The sequence below is a fragment of the Cuculus canorus genome, chromosome 10, assembly GCF_017976375.1.
Source record: "Cuculus canorus isolate bCucCan1 chromosome 10, bCucCan1.pri, whole genome shotgun sequence".
NCBI classification, from domain to species: Eukaryota; Metazoa; Chordata; class Aves; order Cuculiformes; family Cuculidae; genus Cuculus; species Cuculus canorus.
This window is the reverse complement of record NC_071410.1, coordinates 21,635,615-21,661,641: the sequence shown is the minus strand read 5'-3', so window position 1 is coordinate 21,661,641 and position 26,027 is coordinate 21,635,615. Positions and strand designations below refer to the sequence as shown.

The window sequence follows — 26,027 nt, the reverse complement described above, 5'->3', positions numbered from 1 at the left end:
CCGCCCCCCCGCCAATGGAAGCAGGGTCGATTTGATCCTGCTTAAGCGGTTTCTTGGAGCAGCTGGAGACGAGCTCAAGCAGACTGTATGGAGTTTGCTCTGTTGCTCTGGGTGTGGGTACTCTTTAGGGCTTGGTGATAGATAGATAGATAGATAGATAGATAGATAGATAGATCGATCAACCTTCCAGTACCTGAAGGAGGCTACAAGAAAGCTGGAGAGGGACTGTTTACAAACACTTGCAGTGATAGGATGAAGGGCAATGGATATAAAATGGAGAGGGGCAGATTTAGACTGGACATAAGGAGGAATTTCTTCACCATGAGAGTGGGAAGGCCCTGGCCCAGGTTGCCCAGGGCAGTGATGGCTGCCCCATCGCTGGAGGTGTTCAAGGCCAGGTTGGAAGGGCCTTGGACAGCCTGATCCAGAGGGAGGTGTCCCTGCCCATGGCAGGGGGGTTGGAACTGGATGGGTTTTAAGGTCCCTTCCAACCCAAACTCTTCTACAATTCTATGATCCTTGTCATTAGCCAAGGAATGAACAGTGATATTCCCAGTCATGGGGAAATAAAAATGAAGTGAGTGAGATAACCAGCTCCGAGTTTTTCTTTGTCAGTGGTGCTGCTGTGAAAGAGCAAATCTAAATCTCACACTTCACATTCAAACTGTTCTGCAGGTCACCAACAACCGCAGTTACATCACTTACAGGTAGAACACTTGTTACCCAGAAAAAAATCAACATAAATAAGCACTTCACCTACTCTTTGATGGGAGAACCTCCAGCATGGAATACACAGTTCCTGGCTAGAGTCCAAAGGGTGAATGTTTGTTTTAAGTTGAAAAATGGATCCCCACTGATTTGAAGCCAAAGCTTGTTTGCCAGGGATGGAGAACTGGGAGAGGAGAACTTCTCGAGGATTTCACAATTTAAACCCTTTTGTTGAGAGTAGCCAAAGCGGCCAACACCCAGAAAGAGATACTCTACATTTTTAGAGGGTTCTTTCCTCACTGGCCAAAGAGGTTAGAGAAATAGTTTGCTATATTTTCATGGAGCATTTTGGAACATTCCCAGTTTTGCCAGCAGATGAAGGAGGTAGCAATAAGAAATTGGGGGTTTTTTCTTTCAAAAATCCCTTACTAACACATCAGGTATCAGAGAGGAAATATGAGATGATGATACAATGGTAGTTCAGGTAGGACATTAATGATCTTTATCAAGAAGAATACTTTTCCTCATTATACAACACTGGAGAACCAGTTGCCTACACTATAAGTGTTTCCCTTCTCCAAAGCCATAAAGTGGTCATTGTTGAAGGCCCCCTACCGATCCATAGCGATGAATGTGTCAGCCCCAGCCCGTTGCATTCATTAACAATTTAGTCCATTTGGGAATAATTAAGCATTCTTTTAAAAACTAATTTTATTTCCTCATAGCACATCCTTTTCTAAAGTACTGTCAGAATACTTTAGAGCACATTTGTTCAACCTAGATTATCTACAAAACTTTCATGTCAGCTTTTTCCCATGTTGGAGGTGAAGCCATTCCCAAAGTGTATTTAAGTGTATGGAGGCATTCCCTCCAGGGATGGGGCAGCCACCACTGCTCTGGGCAACCTGGGCCAGGGCCTCCCCACCCTCACAACAAAACATTTCTCCCTGAGATCTCATCTCAATCTGCCCTCTTTCAGCTCAAAACCATCTCCCTCATTCTCTCTCTGCACTCTCTGATCAAAAGCCCCTCCTCATCCTTCCTGCAGACCATTTCAGTCCTGGAAGCTGCTCTAAGGTCTTCCTGGAGCCTTGTCTTCCCCAACTCTTTCAGTCTGTCACTGAGATAAGCAGGCTGAGGTTCGTGTACAGGGTGCATAACCTCTCCTGTCAGCAGTATAATACAAACCAATAGTGGCTGATGGTCTACACTGTGTGGTACAGGTGGTATTGCATTAACTGAATGGTATTTGAAGCTTTATACCATGAGAATATCTAGCCAAAGAATGCTTCTTAGCAAAATCTTGAAGGCCTTAGGATTTCACAAATATTATTTTAATTTTCTGATGGCTATCACAGTAGTCATACAACAAAACAAGAGTGAACGAGACTCTGATAACTTAAACTACCTCAGATTTTTGTTTATTTCTATTGCATATTTATATCCAGTCTGATTTATTGTGGTAGATTCTTAGAAAATCCCACAGTTCCCAGGAGCGTGACCAAATCACTTCACTATTAGGTTAAACAGATTGTTCTTGCCTACCTTCATGTATTGTGGGTCTCCAGTCCCTTTCTGCATGCTGTCTGCAGTATTCTAGTTCTCATTTACAGAAAGAAGGGTTTTTCCTTCACTAGATTTACTTTAGCTGCTGTAAACTTAATGTAGCACTTAACTGCTGTGCAATCCAGGACTGCTGTGACATAGTATCAGCTATGAAAGAGCACTGGGGAAAGAACACAATGCCACGAAGGCTATGCATTTTTACAGAGGGAGAATGGGTAAGAAAAGGAGTTTTTACAAGATGCCACTGCAAACTGGTAAAACAGGTTTAGAGCTGGAATATTTCTGCTCTTGTTCTTGGCTATAATCCCTAGATGACACTGACATTTGTGAACAAGCAGGATCATAGAACCATATAATAGTTTGGGTTGGAAGGAACCTTAGAGCCCATCCAGTTCCACCCCCTGCCATGGGCAGGGACACCTCCCACTGGATCAGGCTGCCCAAGCCCCATCCAACCTGGCCTTGAACACCTCCAGGGATGGGGCAGCCACCACTGCTCTGGGCAACCTGGGCCAGTGCCTCACCACTCTCATCATGAAGAAATTCCTCCTTATGTCCAGTCTTAATCTGCCCCTCTCCAGTTTATCCCCATTGCCCCTCATCCTATCACCACCAGACTTTGTAAACAGCCCCTCCCCAGCTTTCTCGTAGCCCCATTCAGGCACTGGAAGGTCACTATAAGGTCTCCTCGGAGCCTTCTCTTCTCCAGGCTGAAAAACACCAACTCTCTCAGCCTGTCGTCGTATGGGAGGTGCTTGGATCACCCTTGTAGCGTCCTTTGGGTCTAGATGTGACCCACTGCCTTGTCACATGCTAGAGTGGGCGCTCTATGTGTAATCAGCTGCTCAGATCACAGCACTCTTCTGCTATCTGAGTAGTAAAGGAGCAGTTTTACAAATCAATGCCCTTTTTCCTGCAGATTACAGAAATCCATTTGTGGAGATTCACCCAGAACATCCTGAAATAATCTACATTTTAGATTCCAAGAAAACGGTTGTTGTCCCTTGCCGAGTTACCTCGCCAGATATCAAACCCAAGCTTACCCAGGTAAGTGACTGCTTCAGAGAAATTCAATCAGTTCAGAGGTCTGGGCTGCCAGCAGAACACTTAAAACATCAAAATACCAAGAAAACATGCATGAAGCTAGGTAAGTATCAGTAGAAAACTAGCAAAAAGGCTGCAAATCCAGCAGCCCAGCCCTGCTCCTGCAGTGCATTGCTATTGAACTGCGGGCAGGGGTGTTTGGCGCACTCAGCTGAGTTTATCACGCACTTTTCTCACCTTGTGGCTCGATATTCCTATATAAATTGGCGAAGATAGATGACAAGAGACTATTTCCCTTCAAAATTCTTTGCATAACACCTGGCTCTTGGCTATTGTCATGGAGGCTTATCTCTTTGATACTTGAACCTCCTCAGAACAGGTGCCCATTTCTGCTTGGTTTCATAAATTGAAACCAAGTTTTGGTGCTCGTAATAAATGGTTACAGATTCCATCCGTTTGTCAGCAGTTAGCGTTGAGTGTCAGGGTTACAGAAAGGTCTGTGGAGGCCAAGGCCGTTTTGTACAATAGAAGTAGAAATTTGAGGTCTGTGGTTTCCTCACTTGATTAAGACCTAGCCACTCATTGAAAGGGCATTATAATTACACCATAGAGAAGACTATCACCCAGTGAGGAATGGAACATAGGTCTCCTGGCTCCAATTCTGCCTTTTACCTAATAGGTTCTGCGCCTGTTCACTCTCCTGCTAGGCTGCCTGCCTGCATTGTCCTGTTGGGAGCAAGACCTCCTGCTTTGCCCTGCCCCTTCTCCACGGCCGGTTCTGGAGGGGCTGAGCTCCTCCTTGCACCTGCCTCTTCTCCACAGCCCATTCTGGAGTAGCGGAGCACACACAGATGGGTGATGCTCTGCTAGTGGAGGGCTCTGAGGACCTGTGTTCCTCTTAGGAGTGAGATACCTTAGCTGTGATGTGTCTCCTTCTGCTGGGAGACAGCACATGACATTGCGGAGGCCCGAGAAAGTGCTTGGGTTGCTGCTGGGACCCGATGGCAGATTTCCAGCAGACGTGCAGAGGGACCACGCTGGCCTTATTGCTTTAGCAAATCGCTATTTATAAATGTTGTCAATAGGGATTAAAAGAGTGGGAATAAGGCTCCTCTCCAGTTATAACTTATCATTTCAGCCTGGAGAAGTCTTATCACTTTCTCCTCCTTGGCTCTAAAAATGAAAGATCCCCAACTTATTTCAGCCCCCATCAGCCCTATCCATTGCTGGAGCACTGCTGCTGGCTTTGGCAGTCACACGACCCTAAATATGGCCTTGGAAACTCCACCAAGCAGACCTCCACATAGATTTCCTTATTTATAGTCAGCCCTGCTCTCCCTGCTTGCCCTCTACATTCTCTCCTGGTACTTTCTTCAAACACAAACTGATTTCCTTTACCTTGCCGCAAGCTTTAAGGTCCCTTCGAACCCAAACCATTCTATGATTCTATGATTTCTGGAATTAAATCTCCTCTGAAATCTCCTTTCGGAATTGCAAAGAAGATTAATAGAATCATAGAATGTCCTGAGTTGGAAGGGACCCACAAGGATTCAGTCCAACTCCTGTCCCTACATAGGACAATACCAAAATTGACCACAAAAAGATGTTTCCCCTTCAAGGGAGAATAGCTGGACTCCAGGGCAGGGATGGAGGCGTTGAGTGCTGCTCGACGGACTCCTGAGGCTGGGAGCTGCTCAAGGGGATGCATGCTGGGAGGCAGTTGGGAGCAGCCAGCCCTGCACTCCATCTACGGAAAGTCACCATTTGGTTTGTCCTGTCTGGGAGTGTCGAAGCATTGTGTGGAGCCAAGGTGACGGCTTCCCAGGCAAAGAGGAAGCAGGGCTGGAGAGGGGCAGAGGTAAGGCTGGGGGAGGAGAGGTGAATAAGGCAATCAGACAAATTTAGGACATCCTCTGCTTTCCAATTTAATCTCCAATAGACAATGAACTTCAAAGGGAGGAAAGCCACTGTGGTTTCCTTCAAGTGGCATTGACGTGTTTTGTTTGATTGTTTAAATATATATTTCTGAATATTTCATGAAGATGCTTAATACGAGTGCAGTGTTGAAAAGGGCCTCCTGAGCAGGGTTATTTTTCCTTTCCCCTTTCCCTCGCCATCAGGGAGAAAAGCTGCCAAACCATGAAGTTCAGCTTTATCACATTTTATTATTCTTGTAGAAAATGTACTTTTTTCCACCATAAATTAAGTTCCTTGTGTTACCATTATACTTTAAAATCATTGCACTCTCTGGCCTTTAAATATGTACGGGAAAGGTACCTCTCGCTAATGCTAAACAGACCCCAGCTAACTCTACATATCATCCTTGTTATTAATAAACCCATGCTAAGACACACAATTCAAGCTTTTAATTTGGCTTAACATGATTTAAATTCTGGACAAAAGGAGCATTTTCAGTCTTCTCGGAACTGTTTAGTTGCTGATCTGGTTCGGTGTGCATTGGCCACTTGCAGCTTTGACCTTCAGGGGTGGTAAAGCCCGATGAAGCCTCGGGTCCCACATCCCTTTCTCTAATTTCCCTAATGGTTCTGAAGAGAGATATTACAGCTAAATAGAAGTATTTCCATGAAGCCCATGTTTCCTCTTGCTGTCAGAAGAGAACCACTGGTCCAAAAGAAAGAAACCGTGTCATGGTGCTGGCTTCCTCCAGCATCATCGCCACTCCCTGCCCCACAGGCACAACCCCTTTGTCTTTGCTCTTTGCTGAATATGCAATAACAAGCAACCTAAACCAATGTCAACTTGATCAATTGTGTATGCATATGAGAGGTATGAGCATTGGCTCGCAATGCCCACAGCTGAAATGTCTTCTGAGCAAGAGTATTATTAAAACTGAACCCAATTTAAACTGCGCTGCCACACCGGACTCCTGCTTGTTTGGAGACAGAAAAATAAATTGCTTGCTGCATACAAGAATAAGAGCAAAACTACTCCATCATTGGAAAGATCCCACTTGCAGTCCCTAGAGCAGCTCTTCCTTTGGCTAGTTCTGAAAGCCTGAACAAGGTAGCTCTGAAAAGGAAAATATTAACTTGCTGCATCTTCAAGAAGCTGGTGTATGGTGAGCCAGAAGGAGAAGCACTGTGCAAATGAAGTTATTGTGGGCACACCGGGGTTCCCCAAACCCCTTCACTGTTCAGATCCCAACATTCCTGCATAGCACCCTCAGTCCTAAAGAGAGCTTTCCCATGTCCTGCTGGAAAAGTCAGACCTACAGCCTGTGCTTACATTCCCCTGCCTGAAAACAGGCTGCAATGAGTGGATTTCAGGCACCTGCTCTTCTATAGATCCCTGAGTTGTTTGTCTGCACTTAATGTCATGCATTTCTTTTCTACATTATAATCCAGGATTTTCAAAATTCTTGGAAAGTAAATTACATTTTCTCTAGCAAATTGACAATTTCCCTGTGTATTAATTGTAATGATAAATTAATCACACTCACCAACAAAAGCCAACTTGCTTGCTATTGCTGCTGCTGGAGGGTATACGGAGGCTTCATTCTTATCCATGTAGTTTTGCTCTACTTTATTTTCCACATTTGCTGTATAAATATTGTGTATTTATATTACATATATTTATATAATACATATATATAAGATCTCCCCAGAGCCTGGAGAAGAGAAGGCTCCGAGGAGACCTTAGAGCAGCTTCCAGGACTGAAAAGGGCTCCAGGGAAGCTGGGGAGGGGCTCTTGATCAGGGTTTCCAGCTGAAAGAGGGGAGATTGAGATGAGATTTCAGGGAGAAATGTTTTGCTGTGAGGGTGGGGAGACCCTGGCCCAGGTTGCCCAGAGCAGTGGTGGCTGCCCCATCCCTGGAGGTGTTCCAGGCCAGGTTGGATGGGCCTTGGAGCGTCTGATCCAGTGGGAGGTGTCTCTGCCCATGGGAAGGGGTGGAACTGGATGGGCTTTGAGGTTCCTTCCAACCCAAACCATTCCATGATTCTGTGATGTGTAGAACTGATAGATACTGCTTTTTCAAGAATCTCAGAACATTACAAGTGTCTATGAATGAACGACAAACAACGTTTGTGTTACTAAGGCTCTGATTCCTGCCACCCTCTGATTCACCACCTTGAGCAGGGTGCCGTGCCTGGTGGGAATCCATGGGCTGCTTTGGAAGTACCTCATCTCCTTCCTTGATACAGAGCAGCTGATGACCAGCACAGCCCAGACCCGCTATCAGGGAAGGAATCAGGAATAATTCTGCCTTTTGGAGGTCCAACAGCACACATATTTTTAAATTACTGTGAGAACGCAGAAAAACCTGTGGCAGCTACATGTAGCATTAGGAGAAGCAAATTTCGTTCTTTAATACTTCCCAAAAGATTACAGCACAAAATTCAAATCAGATAGGCATAATTATTTCCAGTAAAGAGATGAAAAAAATGGGACCTGCAATGGGCAGCATGGTATTTTGTCCGAGATCTGAGAGGATTGGGGCTACTGAATCAAAATCCCCAGTTATGAGGTTGGATTTCAAAGAAAGTCATACTTTAGGGAGGGCTTTCCTATTTGCTTTTGTTGATGTTGCTTAAGATATGTGTGCAATGAGACCACCAACCACTCTGAAGGGACAAACACCCTGCCACTAAAGCACAGCAGCCTTGGCTGGTTGCCTCTAAGGTCTGAGGGGAAAGGCAGTGTTTAACAAGCATCCTCTCTGTTCTCTTTCAGTATCCTCATTCTGTTGAGATGAACTTCAAGAGAATGGTGTGGGACCCAAGAAAAGGATTTGTCATCCCCTCTCATTCTTTTGTGTACTCTGGACTACTGACGTGCACTGCAAATGTCAATGGAAGCATGTTCACCTCCTATTACCTAGCACAGAGACTGGGTGAGTGACTACTGTGCCCCAAGGAATGGCCACAAGGTTTCCATTTCTGAAGCTCCTGGGTATTATTTCTCGGTTAGCCTCAATTCTATTCAATCTATCATTTCACTCGTCTGTATCTGTAACACGTCCAAGCTGGGACACTAAAAACAAACTAATTTTTCTCCTTTTTTCCTACTCAACAGAGCTTGGATCTGATCCTCTCCTGGATTTGAACAATTACCAAATGTTGAGGTGGCACAAAAGAGAAGGATTTTATTCAGCCCCCACCAAGGCTTTGTTTGCTTGGACTGAGCTCTATTTATATTAAAACAATCACTGGGTTAGGATAAACCAAACGGGAGCTCTCTTTTTGCTTCTGGTCATTAAATACACAAGACTGTGGTACAAAAATCTCATCGAACAGCTCATTCAAACCTTTGCTTTTTTATATAGTTTCTCTTGGTGATTTACCATACCCTTTCCCTTGTATTTATAGTTGAGCTTCAGCTCAGAATTAACTCCTGAATCTGAAGCAACTAAACATTAAATTTTTGAGTGTAGAGGATTTATGTGAAGCCAATTAGAATCCCTTTCCTTTGTTTCCAACCTATGTTCTTTCTTTCCTCATATATTGTATATTTGACAGAGGAGACTCTACTGTGACTTCATTCCCATTAGATCACGGCATCCTTCCATACAATTAGCACTCAGCTTTAAACAACAGGCTTGTAAATTTGTATTGCAGCCAAATAAAAGTCCCATAAATCTTTCTCATTTTCTTCATTGTTGGAGTAATTATTTTTTTAGCAGAAGGATGAATGCAAAGGCAGAACTCCTATGAGGTCACTCCCTGTCCAGCCTGAAAGGACCCGGGCAGTGCCTTAGAATCATAGAATAGTTTGGGTTGGAAGGGACCTCAAAGCCCATCCAGTTCCAACCCCTCTGCCATGGGCAGGGACACCTCCCACCGGATCCGGCTGCCCAAGGCCCCATTCAACCGGGCCTTGAATACCTCCAGGGATGGGGCAGCCATCACTTCCCTGGGCACCCTGGGCCAGCCTTACTCTATAAAAGGGATCAATGCAGAGAGCGCTGTTTTGTTATACCTTTGCTTTTTTCATTTCAGAGGGCAGAGCACAGAACCTGGATTTGAAAGCAACTCCCAAAAAACTACTGGTTGGAGAAACACTCAATTTAGAATGCAGAGCAGAAACCTTCATCAACGGGCGCATTGAGCTGATATGGACTTGTCCTAATGGGAGAGTGAGTTGGTGAAAACTCTATATTCCTCTTTTGTGCAGCCTCCTCTACCCTGTAGAAGGACCTGGGAAATTTGGACTCCTACTTATTCTGAACTAAAACCAATCGTTTGTAATCATACAATTGACAGCATCTTTAGTTTGGATGAATCTAAAACTTATCTGAACATATTGAACCTGCAAATTAAATGGCAAATTTAAGAGAGGGAGGACATAGATCTGCTGGAGCAAGTCCATAGAAGGACACAAAGAAGATCCAGGGGCTGGAGCACCTCCTGTCCGAGGACAGGCTGAGAGAGTTGGTGTTGTTCAGCCTGGAGAAGAGAAGGCTGTGGGGAGCCTTAGAGCAGCTTCCAGCATTGAAAGGGGCTCAAGAAAAGCTGGGGAGGGGTTCTTGATCAGGGAGGGCAGGGAGAGGACGAGGGGGGATGGTTTTCAACTGAAACAGGGGAGATTGAGATGAGATCTCAGGAAGAAATGTTTTCCAGTGAGGGTGGGGAGGCACCGTCCTTACATTTCTAACATTACCAATGCAAAATTTCTTGGCCAAATCTTGGATTAAAAATCCTATCCAAAGTGATAATGCTTTCTAAAACTCTAAAGGAATTTACATTGGCACTTGGCTGTCATAATATGTGGTAGTTCTGTCATAAGATATTTCTTTTAGGAGTCTGTAAAGACAGAAAAATACTGACTGTGACAAAAAAACCCAACAAAAAATATCAAAATAACAAGCCCAGCTCTGTCCCACAAATACCAACAGCAGTTTCGCACTGGGACCCCTGGGACCTGGTCCCTGTGAAGGGCTGAACTGAGACATATCCCCTGATTTACCTGCCCACACAGATTTCAGCAGAGAAGCACCACAGTTCCACTCCATTTCTCTCTCTTACTCAACTTGACAGTGAAACCTAACACACAAGTTCATCCTGCCTATTTGTGCATTATGGGGCTTTTTTCAGCGATGGGGAGATAGGATAATTTTGATAGAAATCACTGCTTTTCTTTACTGGTAGACTTTGAAAGGCTGAACAAAACAATCCAGTGTACGCTGGTTTTTTACTCCCTTTTTTTTCTGACCTCCAGCACCCTTCTCCTAGAAGGATGATAGATCAGAGTGGCACGGTGTATAAAGTTCGCAGCAGCCTGACAATTGAAAATGTCACCATGCAAGATGGAGGCCTTTACGTTTGTAAAACATTCAATGTAACAAGGCTGGAGGCCAACGTTACAGTGACAGTGTACGGTAAGTTCTGCTGCTAAACCAGCAGATCCAGGAATGAAGATCGTTAAACTTAAAGGATAATCACAGAATCACTGAATTGTTTAGGTTGGAAAAGATTATTGAGGCCAATTATAAACCTAGCACTACCAACTTCACCACTAAACCATGTCCCACAATGCAACATGATTAAATCTGTTGATTTAACATGCAACCACAATGAGAGTGGTGAGGCACTGGCGGAGGTTGCCCAGGGAAGCTGTGGCTGCCCCATCCCTGGAGGGGTTCAAGGCCAGGTTGAATGGGCCTTGGGCAGCCTGAGCCAGTGGGAGGTGTCCCTGCCCATGGCAGGGGGGTTGGAATTACATGACCTTTAAGGTCCCTTCCAACTCAAACCATTCTCAGATTCTGTGATGTGCAGGTGGCATTAGGAAGGCTGCCAACTAGCTTATAATCACCTGTAATCTCTCATCAATGCATGACAGAGTCAGCACCCAGCACTGTTCTCAAAGAAACCTTAGTTTAGAGTTCAAAACAGAGACATCTCTGGGGACATGTATTAACTGGGAACTGAACTGTTGGGAAAACCTTGTCCCAAGTGTGGTTGCTGATGTCCTAGAAACATGGCCTGTTGGCATTCCCCTGGAACAGAGGTTCCCCTGGCACTTTTACCCACTGCTCCAGGGGTGAGGCAGATACATATGCTCTGCTTTCAATATAGAGTCCTTCATTTGGACATAGACCTTCCTGGCTGTGCCTGAGCTTTGCAGGGGAGCTGTGGAAACACCTTGGCATTCTGTTTGGTTGCCTTCAGCATCTGCAGAGCTGTACTGCACAATTCCAGGTAGTCACAGTACAATTCCAACACGTGAATGCTGCACTGTGGCAGATCTGCCATTACTTGTCTTCCTATTCATTTCTCTTTTCAGACAAACCTTTCATCACGGTTTCACATAAGAAAGGGCCTTACTATGAGATTACCTCAGGACACAAGTCACTGAAACTAGCGGCAAAGGTGGATGCCTTTCCCCCTCCAAGTGTTGCCTGGTGAGTACCATGACCTTGAGCAAAATTAGGGATATATGACCTTCTTTTGGGCTCCTGTCTAGAATAGATTTTCCCTGCTCCTTACCACACAGTTGAAAGACGAGAGCTGGGAATGCTCATAGCTGTGGTCTCACAATCCAGCTGCAGAGGTGGGACTCCTGTCCGTGCTGACACACGCTTTCTGAAGCTGAGCAAGCCGTACCTCTTTCCCCTGCTATTTTTCTCCTCTAGTCATGCAGAAAAGGCATGGAAAAATGGGGGTTTGATCTCCTCTGAGCACAGAACTGTTTGGAAGATTCAAGCAGAAAGCTGCTAGGGAAGGGCTGCCAGTTCACCATCACAAGTGGTGGTCAGGCTGCAAGGAGGCAGTGCATGATATAAAGCTGCAGGACATACTCTCAACATGAAAAAACGTTTCTTTTTATAGCTTTTAAGTAATTTTTGGCAATGCTGTACCACCAGCAATGTCAGATCCTTGCAGACAACGCAGTGAATCCTGTTGAGCAAACTAAAAGCTCCTTCAGGACCGCAGAGGATCGGCTGAGTAGGAAGGGCAGCATGTCAGCAGGTCCATGAGACATTCAGCTCTTTCTTTACCCTTTCATCCCTTCTCCTCTCTCTTGACGGTTTTTCTATGCTTCATTCTGCGGGAAGTCTTTACCACCTCCTTCCAACACCTTAACCATCTTTAACTGCATTTAATCGCATCCAAAAGCTGGCAGCCCTTCGCCTGTCCTGGCAGAGAAGGTGGCCTGGGTGAGCAGGCACTTTTTCCTTGGCCCACTGAGCGCCACTCGGGGGCCCTGGCAGGCACTGAAAGGGACCAGTCAGCGATGAGTTCGCTGCATTTTTTCTAGCAGTTAAACAGCATAAAATTCTCCAACATTCAGTCAGAGCAGTGAAATCAGCATTGCCAGGAGATATTTTTAATTGTTACTATTATTTAGGAGGTGGAACTGGTTTTGTGAATTGAAGTGGGGACAGTCTCTCTCTTCTCTGCCAAGGCTTTGTTCTTGGGGCTCAACATTGAGCCATGGGGTGGCTGTCTGGGGCCACCGGCGCTGCCTCCTGGCACACTCGGTGCTGCAGCTGTTGATGTCAGAGGTCTCTCAGTCCAGTTGTTTAAAGGACTGTACAGGAGGTGTTCAGCATTCTCAGGTTGTAGGACACAGAGCCCAGCTTCTCCCTTCATCAAATCTAAAGCTCTGTGTGTGAAAAGGTCTACTTCATATTCATAACTCAAATTTGCATATCAGATGAGCAGTGAAGAAGAGACTGCTCGTGCAGGCTCTGCTGTCCTCCTCTTAGAGAGTGAAGAATCAAGACAGTGGATTCCTCACTGACCTCCCTGTTGACTGTAAATGCTGCAGGTCAGACTTTAGCTTTTCCAGAAATAGTACAGGGTCATATGTACATATTGGAAGATGTTTCTGATTAATTAATATTTTGGTTTAAAACTAATGACATAAATTTTAGATAACCCACCATTTCCAGCACTTAGTATTGCACATCGAGCGTAATTTAGATGCATTTAGATGCACATTTCTGATCACAGTTGATCATGCGAGAGGCACTGTTCACTCAGATCCATTAAAATACCTTTTTCCTCTCTGCTGGATGAAGCTGCCCTATAGCACTGCAGATGATGCTCAGTTTTAGTGCAGAAGGATAGAAGGAAGAGATGTCCAGTTCAAGCAGTGACTATAGATCTGTGTTTCCCTTGCTGTTTCTCAAGGATGACTCTTTACCCATCCTAATTTGGGTGCCAGTGAGTTTTCTGAGGGCTAACCTGCACGCATGCATGTGGTGAGCCTTGATGGGCCTTTCAAAACAGGTACAAAGATGGCAAACTGATCAAGGATAACCATACCTGCTATGAGCCGGATCCAACAAAGTACAGACTGGGCATAAGAGATGTGAGACCAAAGCATGCTGGAAACTACACCATCGTCTTAAGCAACATGGAATATGGCCTGTATAAGAACCTCACCATGCAGCTGGTAGTGACAGGTAAGGACTTGGAGTTTATAATGACTTCTGCTGGCTTCTTTCTCATTGTTTATGCGATCCTGCGTTACCAGTCAGACATTTCTCCACACTTTGCTGAGATGAGCACTGTTCATAGATAACCACTTTAGTTAGGAACCATGGAAGATCCACCTCATTTCACCATGTGTTCAATAGAATCAACCGAATGGAGAGCTGGTGCGAAGAGTAAATTTGAAACTAAAGTCCCTTTTCACTGAGATATTCACCACCAAACAGGCTGCAGCACCTTTGTGCTAGGGCAGTGTCCGTACAGAGGGACGCAGAAGTGTCTGGAAAGCCAACAAACCGAACAGGACTTAGCTTAAATGTTAACAGGAGTTTGGGAGGATATCTAGTTGTGAGGGCCTGGGGCTGACGGCACAGCTTCCCAGGACGTGTAAGAGAAGTTTTATCCTTTGAGGTTAAAAACGAGCTTGGGCAAAGCACTGAAGTGAACTGTTGGCTGATGGAATGAACTAGAAACCTACCCCGTCTTTTACGTTTCTCCATCATCCTGCTTGGAAATACTTTCTACGTCTGTATTTTATGTCTTTCAATTTATATGCTGGGAGCATGTGAGAGACAGGTTTACTTCCAGGGGAATCTGGGCAAAACTGAAGTAAACTGTGTGCGCTGAAGCAGGTCCACTTGACACAGAGGAAAAATAGACACTGGAATCACATTTATTAATCTCCCTTGCAGGGATAATGGAAGACAGAGCCACATTGTCTCTTTGCATATCCACTGCTTCTTTTAGTCCATTGAATTTGGGAACAGAGACTGAATCACAAGTCCAAGTAGGAGTTCAGCAGAAGTTAATTCTGCTTGCCTTTGTATTTCCCAAGGTTCACTTAGGCAGCCAGATAAATCAAGTTATTGAGACATCTTTGCTTTCTTTTCCAAGGTGAATTGTTTTTTCCTTCTCCCCTTTATACCTAAAACTGTTCTCAATTGTCATGGTCCATACACGCATGAACTGCTGCACCAACTAACTTCTTCTTTCTCCTTTCTCCTCTTTTCTCCTTCCTCCTTTCTCCCTTCTCCTTTCAGAAAGGAACCTAACAAACAGAAAACTCAGCACTTAGGTACCATTGGCCTATTAAAAATGCTAAATAGGATATGGTACTTTAAGCCACCTTAAACATTACATAAACCAACATGTTATGACACTCTGAGCACCCTGATCCAGTGGAAGGTGTCCCTGCCCATGGCAGGGGTCTTGTAACTGGGTTGGCTTTAAGGTACCTTCCAATGCAAACCATTCCATGACTCTATGATTTTATGACTGAGGAGAGAGCTAAGAACGTGCAGCTGGTCAGGTACTGCTGCTGAGCTGATGAGGGGGAATGTGTTAAGCTGCAGTAATTCGTTCACTCAAGGTTGTTTATCCATACAAGGGTTTTGCCAGAACGGAAACATTCAAAGGAAGAGAAAATTAAGAATGATAATAAACTATCTTGTCAAGGTAAATATTGGTGCTTGCATGCAAAAGAGAATGTTTACTCGAAGAGCAGCCATTCCCCAAATAGGCATATGAAAAACAAACAGACATTGTTTTATCAGCAAGATGCTATTTCAGGATTAAGCCATCCCATTCTCTCCACTGCAGTGCAAGCCTTTCATCTTTATTGTGTGTACAAGTCTATGGTTCTCTGTCTCTCACATACCGTGGTGATCACTGTTAGTGTTCCAGAGGCATCAGCCCAGAAAAGACTTCACTTAGGAACAATTATTAAATTGCAAACCCACCAGTTCTTGAGAGCTGGCAAAGTCCACCCACTGCGAGAACATTATCAACTGAAGAAGGTGGAAAAATGAACAGCGGGAGTTTTGTTTGTGGCCAAAGAAAGTCAGCCCAGAACTGAGAGTCAGCAAAGGAAAATCATAGAATCATAAAATCATAGAATCATAGAATAGTCTGGGTTGGAAGGGACCTTAAAGATCATCCAATTCCAACTCCTCTGCCATGGGCAGGGACACCTCCCACAGGATCAGGCTGTCCAAGGTTCCATCTAACCTGGCCTTGAACCCCTCCAGGGATGGCACAGACACACCTTCCCTGGGCCAGGGCCTCACCTCTCTCACGTTGAAGAAATTCTTCCTTACGTCAAGCCTAAATCTGCCCCTCTCCAGTTTGTACCCGTTCCCCCTCATCCCATCACTCCAAGCCTTTGCAAACAGTCCCTCTCCAGCTTTCTTGTAGCCCCTTCAGGTACTGGAAGGTCACTCTAAGGTCTCCTCAGAGCCTTCTCTTCTTCAGGCTGAACAACTCCAACTCTCAGCCGGTCCTTGTATGGGAGGTGCTCCAGCCCTCGGATCACCCTTGTAGCCTCCTCTGGAGCTGTTCCAACAGCTCCATCTCCCTCTTATGTTGGGGATTCCAGAAGTGGACACAGTACTCCACAACAATGGACACAAAATCTCTGCCAACAAGTCCACTCTTTCTAAGCTAATGGCTGTGGACAAGGAGGAAATTTGCCTTAGTGTAGGCAGGACTGACACAAACACCCAGGAGATATCCCTGCCTTTGCTGGGCTCTTCTCCACACTAACCTCCACACTGCCGGGGCAGCACACAGCCCAAGGAGAGGGTCGCTGCTGAGATGCATGTAGGCAGAGAGCAAAGGAGGCAAATTCTACTCTTGATTCATATAGAATCACCAGGTTAGAAAAGACCTCTGAGATCAGCAGAGTGATGCTTTGGAACACGCTATACCAAAGGTGTCCAAATCCTCCTTCCCTCTGTAAGACGACACAGAATCATAGAATCACCAGATTGGAAAAGACCTCTTAGATCATCAAGTCCAACCATTCCTACCTGCCACTAAACCATGTCCCTGAGCACCTCATCTACCCATCTTTTAAATACTTCAAGGGATGGTAACTCCACCACCGCCCTGGGCAGCCTCTGCCAGTGCCTGATGACCATTTTTCCTGATGTCCAGCCTGAACTTCCCCTGGCACACCTTGAGGCCATTCCCCCTTGTGCTATCACCTGTCACTTGGGAGAGGAGCCCAGCTCCCTCCCCTCCACAACCTCCTTTCAGGTAGTTGTAGGCAGTGATAAGATCTCCCGTCAACCTCCTCTTCTCAAGGCTGAACAACCCCAGTTCCCTCAGCCGCTCCTCGTAAGACTTGTTCTCCAGCCCCCTCACCAGCTTCGTTGCTCTTCTCTGGACACGCTCCAGAGCCTCAACATCCTTCTTGTGGTGAGGGGTCCAGAACTGAACACAGTATTCGAGGTGCGGTCTCACCAGTGCCGAGTACAGAGGGAGAATCACCTCCCTGGACCTGCTGGTCACACCGTTTCTGATACAAGCCAAGACACCATTGGCCTTCTTGGCCACCTGGGCACACTGCTGGCTCATGTTCAGCTGCTGTTGACCAACACCCCCAGGTCCTTCTCCTCCGGGCAGCTCTCCAGCCACTCTTCCCCCAGTCTGTAGCTGGACAGGGTTGTTGTGCCCCAAGTGCAGGACCCAGCATTTGGCCTTGTTAAACCTCGTGCCATTGGTCTCAGCCCAGCCTGTTCAGGTCCCTTTGGAGTCTCCCTACCCTCAAGCAGGTCAATGCTTCCTCCCAGCTTAGTGTCATCTGCAAAGTTGCCAAGGGTACATTCAATGCCTGCATTCAGGTCATTGATAAAGATATTGAACTCGACAAAGATATTGAAGGTCAAGAGGAGCAGCACACTGCCTTCGCTTGGTGCTTGCCACTGGAGCGAAGGGCCTGCTTTTTCAGATCAATTTGTCCATTGTTGGCTTTGCTTACAAAAAATATTCTGAAGCTCCAAATTGAAAGTAGGTTTGACTTTTTCCCTTAACTCTTCAACAAGCAACCTGAGCCTTTATATCCGTATCCTGGTATCGCACCTGAATGGATAAACTGCTTGAAGTTTCAGCAGACACTTGCAAAGGAGACCATAACACACTCTCTAGCCATTTGATGCAGTGATTACCTTGCCCACCACTGAAACACCACTCTGACACCACTGTAACAGCCACCTCTGAGCTGGGAAGGGTGATTGATGTCTCTGCTTAGAACCAGAGGCTGCCTCCAAGTACTGGAGCTGGAATTTGAGAACAGGGATTAGCAGACTTGATGGAAAAATCCTTTTGGCCCTGCAAGTGAACACAGAGGTAGCAGGTACAGAGGTAGGACACATGTCTAGAGGTTGGAGCCTGCAGCAATGCAGCACTCAATAACCGTCATGCTGAGTACATCCTAGGGAACTGGTTCCCTGAGACATGCCTTACTGAGTAACATCTCCTCCCCAGTCACAGCATCACCCCCCAAAATCCAGGGCAAGTCTTTTAAATTCCAGAGCTGCAGCTGTTACAGGGAGTGAGTTCCGACCTGGGCTCTTAACGAGTAGATGGACAATTATCTAAAAAGGCTTTTGAATGAATATATGTCATTGGAATATATTTTCTTCTGCTGCAAAGGGATGCTGCATTCTAAGTAAGCACACAGACCCTCTCCTCTGAGTCCCTTCACTACAATACATTGTTAAAGTTCCTGAGCATCACAGTGAGTATGACTACAGTCATAGTGCTGTGACAAACACGTCAACCGTGAATGTGAATCTGGCGTAGAGGCAGTTTGAAGTTAATAATGTTGTGAATTGTTGTTCACTAACGAAGTATAAGCAGCAGCAGGACTCATTCATTAAACTGCACTATATGAATTTATGCAGTGTATTTTATTCATAGAATCATACAGTTAGAAAGTGGTTTGGGTTGGAAGGGACCTCAGAGCCCATTCAGTTCCAACCCCCTGCCATGGGCAGGGACACCTCCCAATGGATCAGGGGCTCCAAGCCCCATCCAACCTGGCCTTGAACCCCTCCAGGGATGGGACAGCCACCACTGCTCTGGGCAACCTGGGCCAGGGCCTCCCCACCCTCACAGAAAAATTTCTGCCTAAGATCTCATCTCAGTTTCCCCTCTTGCAGCTGAAAAATGTTCCCCCTTTCCCTCTCCCTGCCCTCCCTGATCAAGAGCCCCTCCCCAGCTTTCCTGGAGCCCTTTTTAGAACTGGAAGCTGCTCTAAAGTCTCCACAGAGCCTTTATTAATAATTATTTCTTTTATTATTAATATTCAATAATAATGGCAGCAAATAAGAACTCTTTAATTAGGATGAGAACAAGATAAGAAGTCACCTGCTGGAGCCCTGCAGAACAGGACATTATCTGCACTGTATCTCCTGGCCTGCCAGAAGACCAGCACTGCTGCAGGCTCTCCTTGGAGCCACCTCCCTCATGCCTAATTGTACAGCAACCACAGCAGCTCTGACAAAGTATATGCCATGTCTGCAAGGAATTTTGCTCCCTGGTAACGAGTCAGCTGTTAGGACCTGTTTCCCCTAAAGTCTGCTATGGCCATAAAACTAATGAGCATCTGCAGAGTGCAGGGGTATCAATCATCTCAGCTCCATGGAGGCAAGGAGGAGCAAAATGGGCAACTCTCAGGGCTGCAGGGTGGGAAGTGATTCCAACGCCAGCCCGAAGGCAAGGACTGGGTTGACGTTATGCAGGAAGGAGGATGCTGCCTGGCTGGGAGAATCACGCTGCTATTCACAAAATGTCTCTCTAAGAAGTGGCTGAGTTGTGCCTTGGTCATGCATGCTCCCACTGCAGCTGGAATTTAATCTTGCAGGAGCACATATCTCCCTTGTGGAGTCACCTTGGCTCACTGTAAGACTCAAGGCCCCAGGAGGTAGCTGACTGCATTTTCAAAATACTCCTTCTTTACATATTTACACATCAAACACTGTCCAAGAAGCAGCGGGTTGCTGTGTTTTTGTTTTGTTTGATCAAATTCCTATTGAGAAAAGCTTCAAGAAAATAATGTCCTGAAGAATTTGGAAGGGAGGGAGCAAGGAGATGGAACAATCCTAGCAAACAGCTGGTGGCTGCACAGCTGAGCCAGCCAAGAAGGAGAAATGTTGGAGAAAAGAGTTATTCCAGGCTGGAGTACAAAGCAGTTCCAGAACAAAACATAAACAAAGCCCCTGCGATCTATTTATGGGCAAGCAGGCTGCGTTTCATTCCCACCCTTGTTTGAGTCATCTGCATGTACCAGGGTTCTTGCTGAGCCTTTACAGGGCAGCCAGCATGCTCTGACCACCACGTTGGGAGTGCAGATTGCATTGAAGCAGAAGGGAATTCACAGGTGGGATGAATAACCTCCTTCACCACTTCATCTTTTTTCTTTGTTTCTTTGTCCCAAAGTTTCTCTCCTGTGCTCCCTCAATGCTCTTCCAGCAAATATTGCTTCGGGCACCAGCTGCTCTAAGTCAATTGAAATTACATTCCCTTGTAGAGTCCTCGATCCCCAAGAGCTTGTGTAGTATCTATAAGAAATGCAGGATTAAATGCTAGGACAGCCTCTGCCACAAGCAGCAGTAGTTCAGTTACTGCTCCTTATGAATTCCCTCTCTCCTGGGCAAGGGCTGGAACAAAAGGAGTGCATGGAGAACTCACGTGTGCATTGCCATGTGCTCCTTGTTCTGCCGGCAAGGTGACTGGCTATACCTTGATTTGGCACTATGGAGAGTAAGCTCCAGAGCACTTTATGATGCATGCGCTGCCTACTCTGTAGTCAGGCCAGCTCTTCATATTTGGTTTGAAATCAAAGGCAAAGGGAGTTCTGTGCCTGACCTACTTTGGCTTGCAAGGGATGAGTTGACATCAAAGGAGTCCCCAGTGATCTCCATAAAAGTTAATAAATATGTGGTGATCCATGTGAACAATACCCTGTCACCTCCACCAGAGCCAGAAATAGCCTGCAGAGGGAACTGAGCCTTCAGGATGAGGTTAATATATTTGGGCTCTGCCAGTTAAGAGAAAAAGAGCTCTCATAGTGACAGATCTCAATTAAAGCTGGTTGAAGACAGAGGGGAGAGGGCCACAGCCTTTTGTGCATGAAAGAGCCACTGAAATCTCTAAGCTGGACACAGCTGCACTGTGAGAAACACGAATTTCTTTGGATTATTAGTGCAGCCCAACTGATGTTTAGGTTAAAGGACTGAGCCAGATACAAGAAGCAGGGCTACATAAAACGATCTACTTTCACCTTTCGTGCACACTATGGTGTCCTGCCAGGACTGCTTTTCCTTCGTGTATCATATCCATCTCCTGCAAACTTCCATGAAGGATTACCCATTTGGGAAAATTCAAAATAGAAAGTCTAATTTTCCGCCTCCTGGGCAGGCCAAGCAAGCTAGAAACACCAAAAAAACCCCTCAGCCTGCCTCCATGCTGCTGTTGTTCTAACCTGTTCCTCCCCACGCCCATTGCTTTGCTCTCAAGGGTGCTGGCAGCACCAGAATCACAGGATCACAGAACCATAGAACCATAGAATCATACAATAGTTTGGGTTGGAAGGGACCTTAAAGATCATCTAGTTCCAACCTCCCTGCCATGGGCAGGGACACCTCCCACTGCATCAGGGGCTCCAAGCTCCATCCAACCTGGCCTGGAACCCCTCGAGGGCTTGGGGCAGCCACCACTGCTCTGGGCAACCTGGGCTGTTTTGCGGAAACAAACCCTATAACCCAAAATGATGTGCTTTCACACATCAGGGCCAGGGCCTCACCACTCTCATGGTGAAGAAATACCCGTTCCCCCTCATCCTATCACTAAAAGCCTTGAAGATCTTCTTCAAGGGCAAAGAGATACAGCACTCCAGTCTATCATCCACGTCCTGTGTATCAGACATAGGCAGAAGAGAGACAACTGAGTTTTTTTCTGGGAGATATCTAAAAGAAAAGAGAACATTTAACAGCACAGACTGCAGAGGACTTTTCAGCACACTGATTGTTAAGCAAATTATGAAGAATTTTCTTACTGGCACCATGCAAACCCTGCACGCTTGCAGTTCTGCAGTCCAGCCTCCACTCTATGCGCTCCCAGGAGAGCCCCTAAAGACAGAGGCAGATGAGCTATTTCCATCTTGTTGGAAATGGCCAAATCAGTTTTAGGCAGAGGAAGGTGGGGGCCTGCTGGAGTTTGCCAGAAACATCCGAAGCATTCGGCTCATGTCTCTGCAGCAGCAGTGTCTCTCTGACAGCCCTTAAACACCAGCACGGTGGGGGGAACCAGGAAGCGGTAGCCTGGGGTTTCCACGCTGTCTCTCAAACAAGCCTGCAGGTACCTTCAATGTGGTTTTCTCTTTTGAAAAGCTGGCAAAGGAGACACAGAGAAAACTCCTAGAAAACTGCCTGCCTTGCTAAATGTGAAGCAGTTCACTAGGATGCTTTTGAACTCAGTTTGGCCACAAAAGATAAGATCATAGAATCATAGAATGGTTTGGGTTGGAAGAGACCTTAAAGCCCATTCAGTCCCACCCCCTGCCATGGGCAGGGACACTTCCCACTGGATCAGGCTGCCCAAGGCTCCATCCAACCCGACCTTGAACCCCTCCAGGGATGGGGCAGCCACCACTGCTCTGGGGAACCTGGGCCAGGGCCTCCCCACCCTCATGGTGAAGAATTTCTTCCTAATGTCTGATTTAAATTTGCCCTCTTCCAATTGAAAGCCATTCCTTCTCACCCTATCACTCCAGGCCCTTGTAAAAAGCTCCTCCCCAGCTTTCCTGTAGTTCTTTTCAGTACCCGAAGGCTCCCCTAAGGTCTCCCCACAGCCTTCTCTTCTCCAGGCTGAAGAGCCCCAACTGTCTCAGCCTGTCCTCATAGCAGAGGTGCTCCAGCCCTTGGATCATCTTCATGATCTCCTCTGGACCCATTCCAACAGTTTCATGGAATGAGACAGACAAGAGAATCCTCTTTTTTCCTCAAAGCTTGGCTGCCTTAGAGTTGAAGGACAGATATGGGAAAGATGGTTCAGGACTGGAAAAGACAGCTTGCTCCTAAAAAGGTGAAGATAGATACAAGCAAATGTGACAGTACAAGGTCAGAACAATCAAACCCAAGCGAATTCCAAATTCCAAACAATAACAACCAAATTCCCTATAGGGGAGGTCAAGTACCCTCTGATTTTTCTTAATATCTCTTCATACAGTATTCAGCTCCATGGCTTCTATTCCATGCGCTTCCATCCCACTGGCATTCCCAGCCTGTAACAGCGGGTTACAAAGCAGCTGCAGGGAGCATGTGCTTGAGATTAGGGAGGTAGCCGAGGGTCAGTGACCCAAATTCTATTCCTGGCCTGGGTTTTGACTCGCAGAGAGGTTTTGGCCACTCATTTCATCTTGACATCTGCTTCCCCAGAGGTGCCATGGGACAGTGCTGCGCACCCGCCTCGCAGTAGCTTTGGATGTGGTGCTGTGCAAAGTAAGACAGAAAAGCAAACAGGACGAAACAAAGAAAACCACCTAGACAGAATCAACTGAGGTCAGACACAATGTTCTGTTCAACCTCAAACAACAGTTGTGTTTTCAAGTCATTTAATTCTCCCTTTTCCTTAAAAAAAAAGAAAAAAATTAAACCCCCAAACCACAGAAATCCTTGTCAGTTGAACACAAAGTGGTTTTGTTCTGGGGGCAGTTTCATCCCCTTTTTCTGTGTGTCAAATCCCAAATGGCATTGATGACTTTCCTACCTACCTTACAGAATATTCACCCAGCTTAACCTGCAAAGCTTATCTCCTCATTAAGTCCTTTACAAACACTGGGTGAAAGGCTCTAAAATGCTAATTATTTTTACTTTTTCGAAACAGAGAGGATAAATAGAAAGCAAGTTGCCACTTTATCAATAGTTTTAATGAAGACCTGTGTCCAGCAAAGTGCAGAAGGGTGAGACTAAATGTTTGACTGGAACCCTCCGTTATCTTAATGATGTGCTTAATGTGACAACAGTTTCTGAAATCCAGTTTAAATGGTACTGGGGAAGGTGTGTAGAGAGCAGTTCAGTCAGCGGTCACTGGAAGTAAAGCAGGGAACCTTTTCATGTGCTGTACTTCTGTATTTGGATGCTCCTTTGGGTGACAAGTGTGCAACCCTGTAGTAACACCTGCGATGAATTTAGAGATAGAAGCCATAATGCTGGAGGGTTAATGGCCTAATCCTTGTACTTGCTATTTGCTCCTAATGCCACGAGCTGAAGATAATACTAGAAAGGAAGGTGAGATTTCCCCAATGCTGACCAATGGGAACTTCACAGTGAGCAGAAGTACTTTACGATTGCATTTCACAGTGCAGCAGCAGCCAAATCCTTAGTTATTCAGGTCAGCTCTCACACCAGCAATTGCACCTCTGCAAAGCGAGTTGGGGACACAATCACACTTCAAGCCAAAGAGGAGGAAAACCCATTTATTTCGATACACTTAAAGCCATCTGAACATTGCACGATCCAAATGCAGGCAGAGACGAGAAAGCTTTTAAAGTTTGTCCGGCTTCTGCTTGAGCAAAGTCAGCCTGGGGAGGGCAGTGGCCGAGGGACTAGAGGTGGAGGAGTGGGAAGAAAGAAGTGGGATAGCAAGGGATGCTTCAGGTCTAGGATGAAATGTATTCAAGAATCTCCTCTTGCAGCTCAGCGCTCCAGTAGCAGGAAGGACTACCGGCTGGGGGCAAGGCTCTAGAGGAAGGTGTTCAGTCAGCCCATGGTTGGAAGAGCAGAGGGTGTAGGTCGGGCTCTCAGCAGTTGCAGAGCTCCCAGGAGAAAGGATTCAGCACTGCACTTGCCAGAGGAGGTGAGGTGTAGGGCAAGGGCTGTGCAGAGGCTGCTGCTTGACCACCCAACTCAGATCATCACTGTCTCTGGCCTCAGAACTCCTCACCAGGCAAATGGCCAATGTGGAGAACCTTTCTGCAGGTAAGAGCCGCAGATGCCAGCCCACTGAGCCAACTCAAGTTATCAGATTCGAGTTTAGACTAGACATAAAGAAGAATATCTTCACCATGAGAGCGGTGAGGCCCTGGCCCAGGCTGCCCAGAGCAGTGGTGGCTGCCCCATCCCTGGAGGTGTTCAAGGCCAGGTTGGATGGGCCTTGGGCAGCCTGATCCAGTGGGAGGTGTCCCTGCCCATGGCAGGAGGGTTGGAACTGGATGATCTTTAAGGTCCCTTCCAACCCAAACTATTCTATGATTCTATGATTCTATGGTTCTATGATCACCTGAGCAAATCTAAAGTCCAGCACCCACTGCAGCAGCCCGTTCACTTGTTCCCATCACTGACAGAGGCAACTTCTGTAAAGAGGATTTGGCCCAGCAGTGAGCAGAGTAAATGGCAAAGCTTCAGTTGTCTTCAGGCTGCAGGGTAGGAGGTGAACCGGCTAGGATATCGTGTAGAGCCTTGGGAAGTTTTCAGCATAAGGAATATTCCCCAAATGAGTTGCCCACAGACCTGCAGTGCACTGGGACCACTGGTGGCACCGCAGTGCGAGCTGTCTGCAGAATGACTCCCCCACCACCACAACCTGTGCAGGGAGGCAGAGAGAGACGGCTGCCCACCCTGCTGTGGTGCCTGAGCCCGTGCCCATCACCAGCAACTGCCCCACCAGCAGCTGTTGGGGAGCACTGGGAGAGAAATGATGGGGAGGCCTTTTTAGCTATCCTCTTAAGTTTTAAGATAATAATTGCATAAGCCTCATAAATAATAATTATTTCACTTGATGAATCATTTTGACTCATTTTAGGTTTCAAGTGATACTCAATAATGCCATGCAGTAAAGTAATTGTGGAATTAGGAATTCATTTGTCACCCCTGCATGCTCTTATTTGAATCAGATCAAGTTAAAATTATTATTTCTTTTTTAGAAGGATAATTTAAATGACAGTCAACGTGGTCACCATTTCACGAGAGTATAGAAAAAACTGCTAATATTAAAAGATTGTAATCAAGCCTTATCCCCACCATGCTTTCTCATACACAAAGCCACATAAACACATGCTCTCCCTCCCCAAGTGCATAAAGCTTTGTTCCTGCAGCCCAGAACAGATAACACTTGAGTAACCTTTCACATAACACTTGAGTAACCTTCCACACTGAACTTAGAGCCTGTTTCTCCAAGTGAAAATCACGCTTTTGATGTCAGTCCAAGCATGCGAAGACAAGATTGGAGACTGTAATGTCCAAGATAATGACAAATGTGCTGCTTTCTCCAGGGAGTTGTATAAAATTATTATTGTTATGATCAGGAATAATTTACTGATGCGATATGAGATGCCAGTTACAAGATCTTCAACATTAGACCCAATAATTTGTGCATATGAATTGCTTGTAAATCTCAAAGTACTTTACCAGCAGGACACAGAATCGTGGAATAGTTTGGGTTGGAAAGGACCTCAAAGCCCACCCAGTTCCACCCCTGCCATGGGTGTGGACACCTCCAACTGGATCAGGGTACTCCAAGCCCCATCC

General features: G+C 46.1%; 1 protein-coding gene across 2 annotated transcripts in view; it reads left to right on the top strand.

Annotated features, from left to right (window-relative positions):
- The window catches only part of LOC104063997 (vascular endothelial growth factor receptor kdr-like), a 155,156-nt gene that overhangs the window by 57,435 nt on the left and 71,694 nt on the right, over window positions 1-26,027 (top strand). For both annotated transcript variants that reach the window (XM_009566283.2, XM_054075189.1), the window contains exons 4-9: window positions 3,194-3,321; window positions 8,012-8,171; window positions 9,277-9,413; window positions 10,496-10,655; window positions 11,561-11,678; window positions 13,513-13,688. In XM_009566283.2, the coding sequence (XP_009564578.2) occupies window positions 3,194-3,321; window positions 8,012-8,171; window positions 9,277-9,413; window positions 10,496-10,655; window positions 11,561-11,678; window positions 13,513-13,688 (879 nt within the window). The remainder of the gene's footprint in view (window positions 1-3,193; window positions 3,322-8,011; window positions 8,172-9,276; window positions 9,414-10,495; window positions 10,656-11,560; window positions 11,679-13,512; window positions 13,689-26,027) is intronic.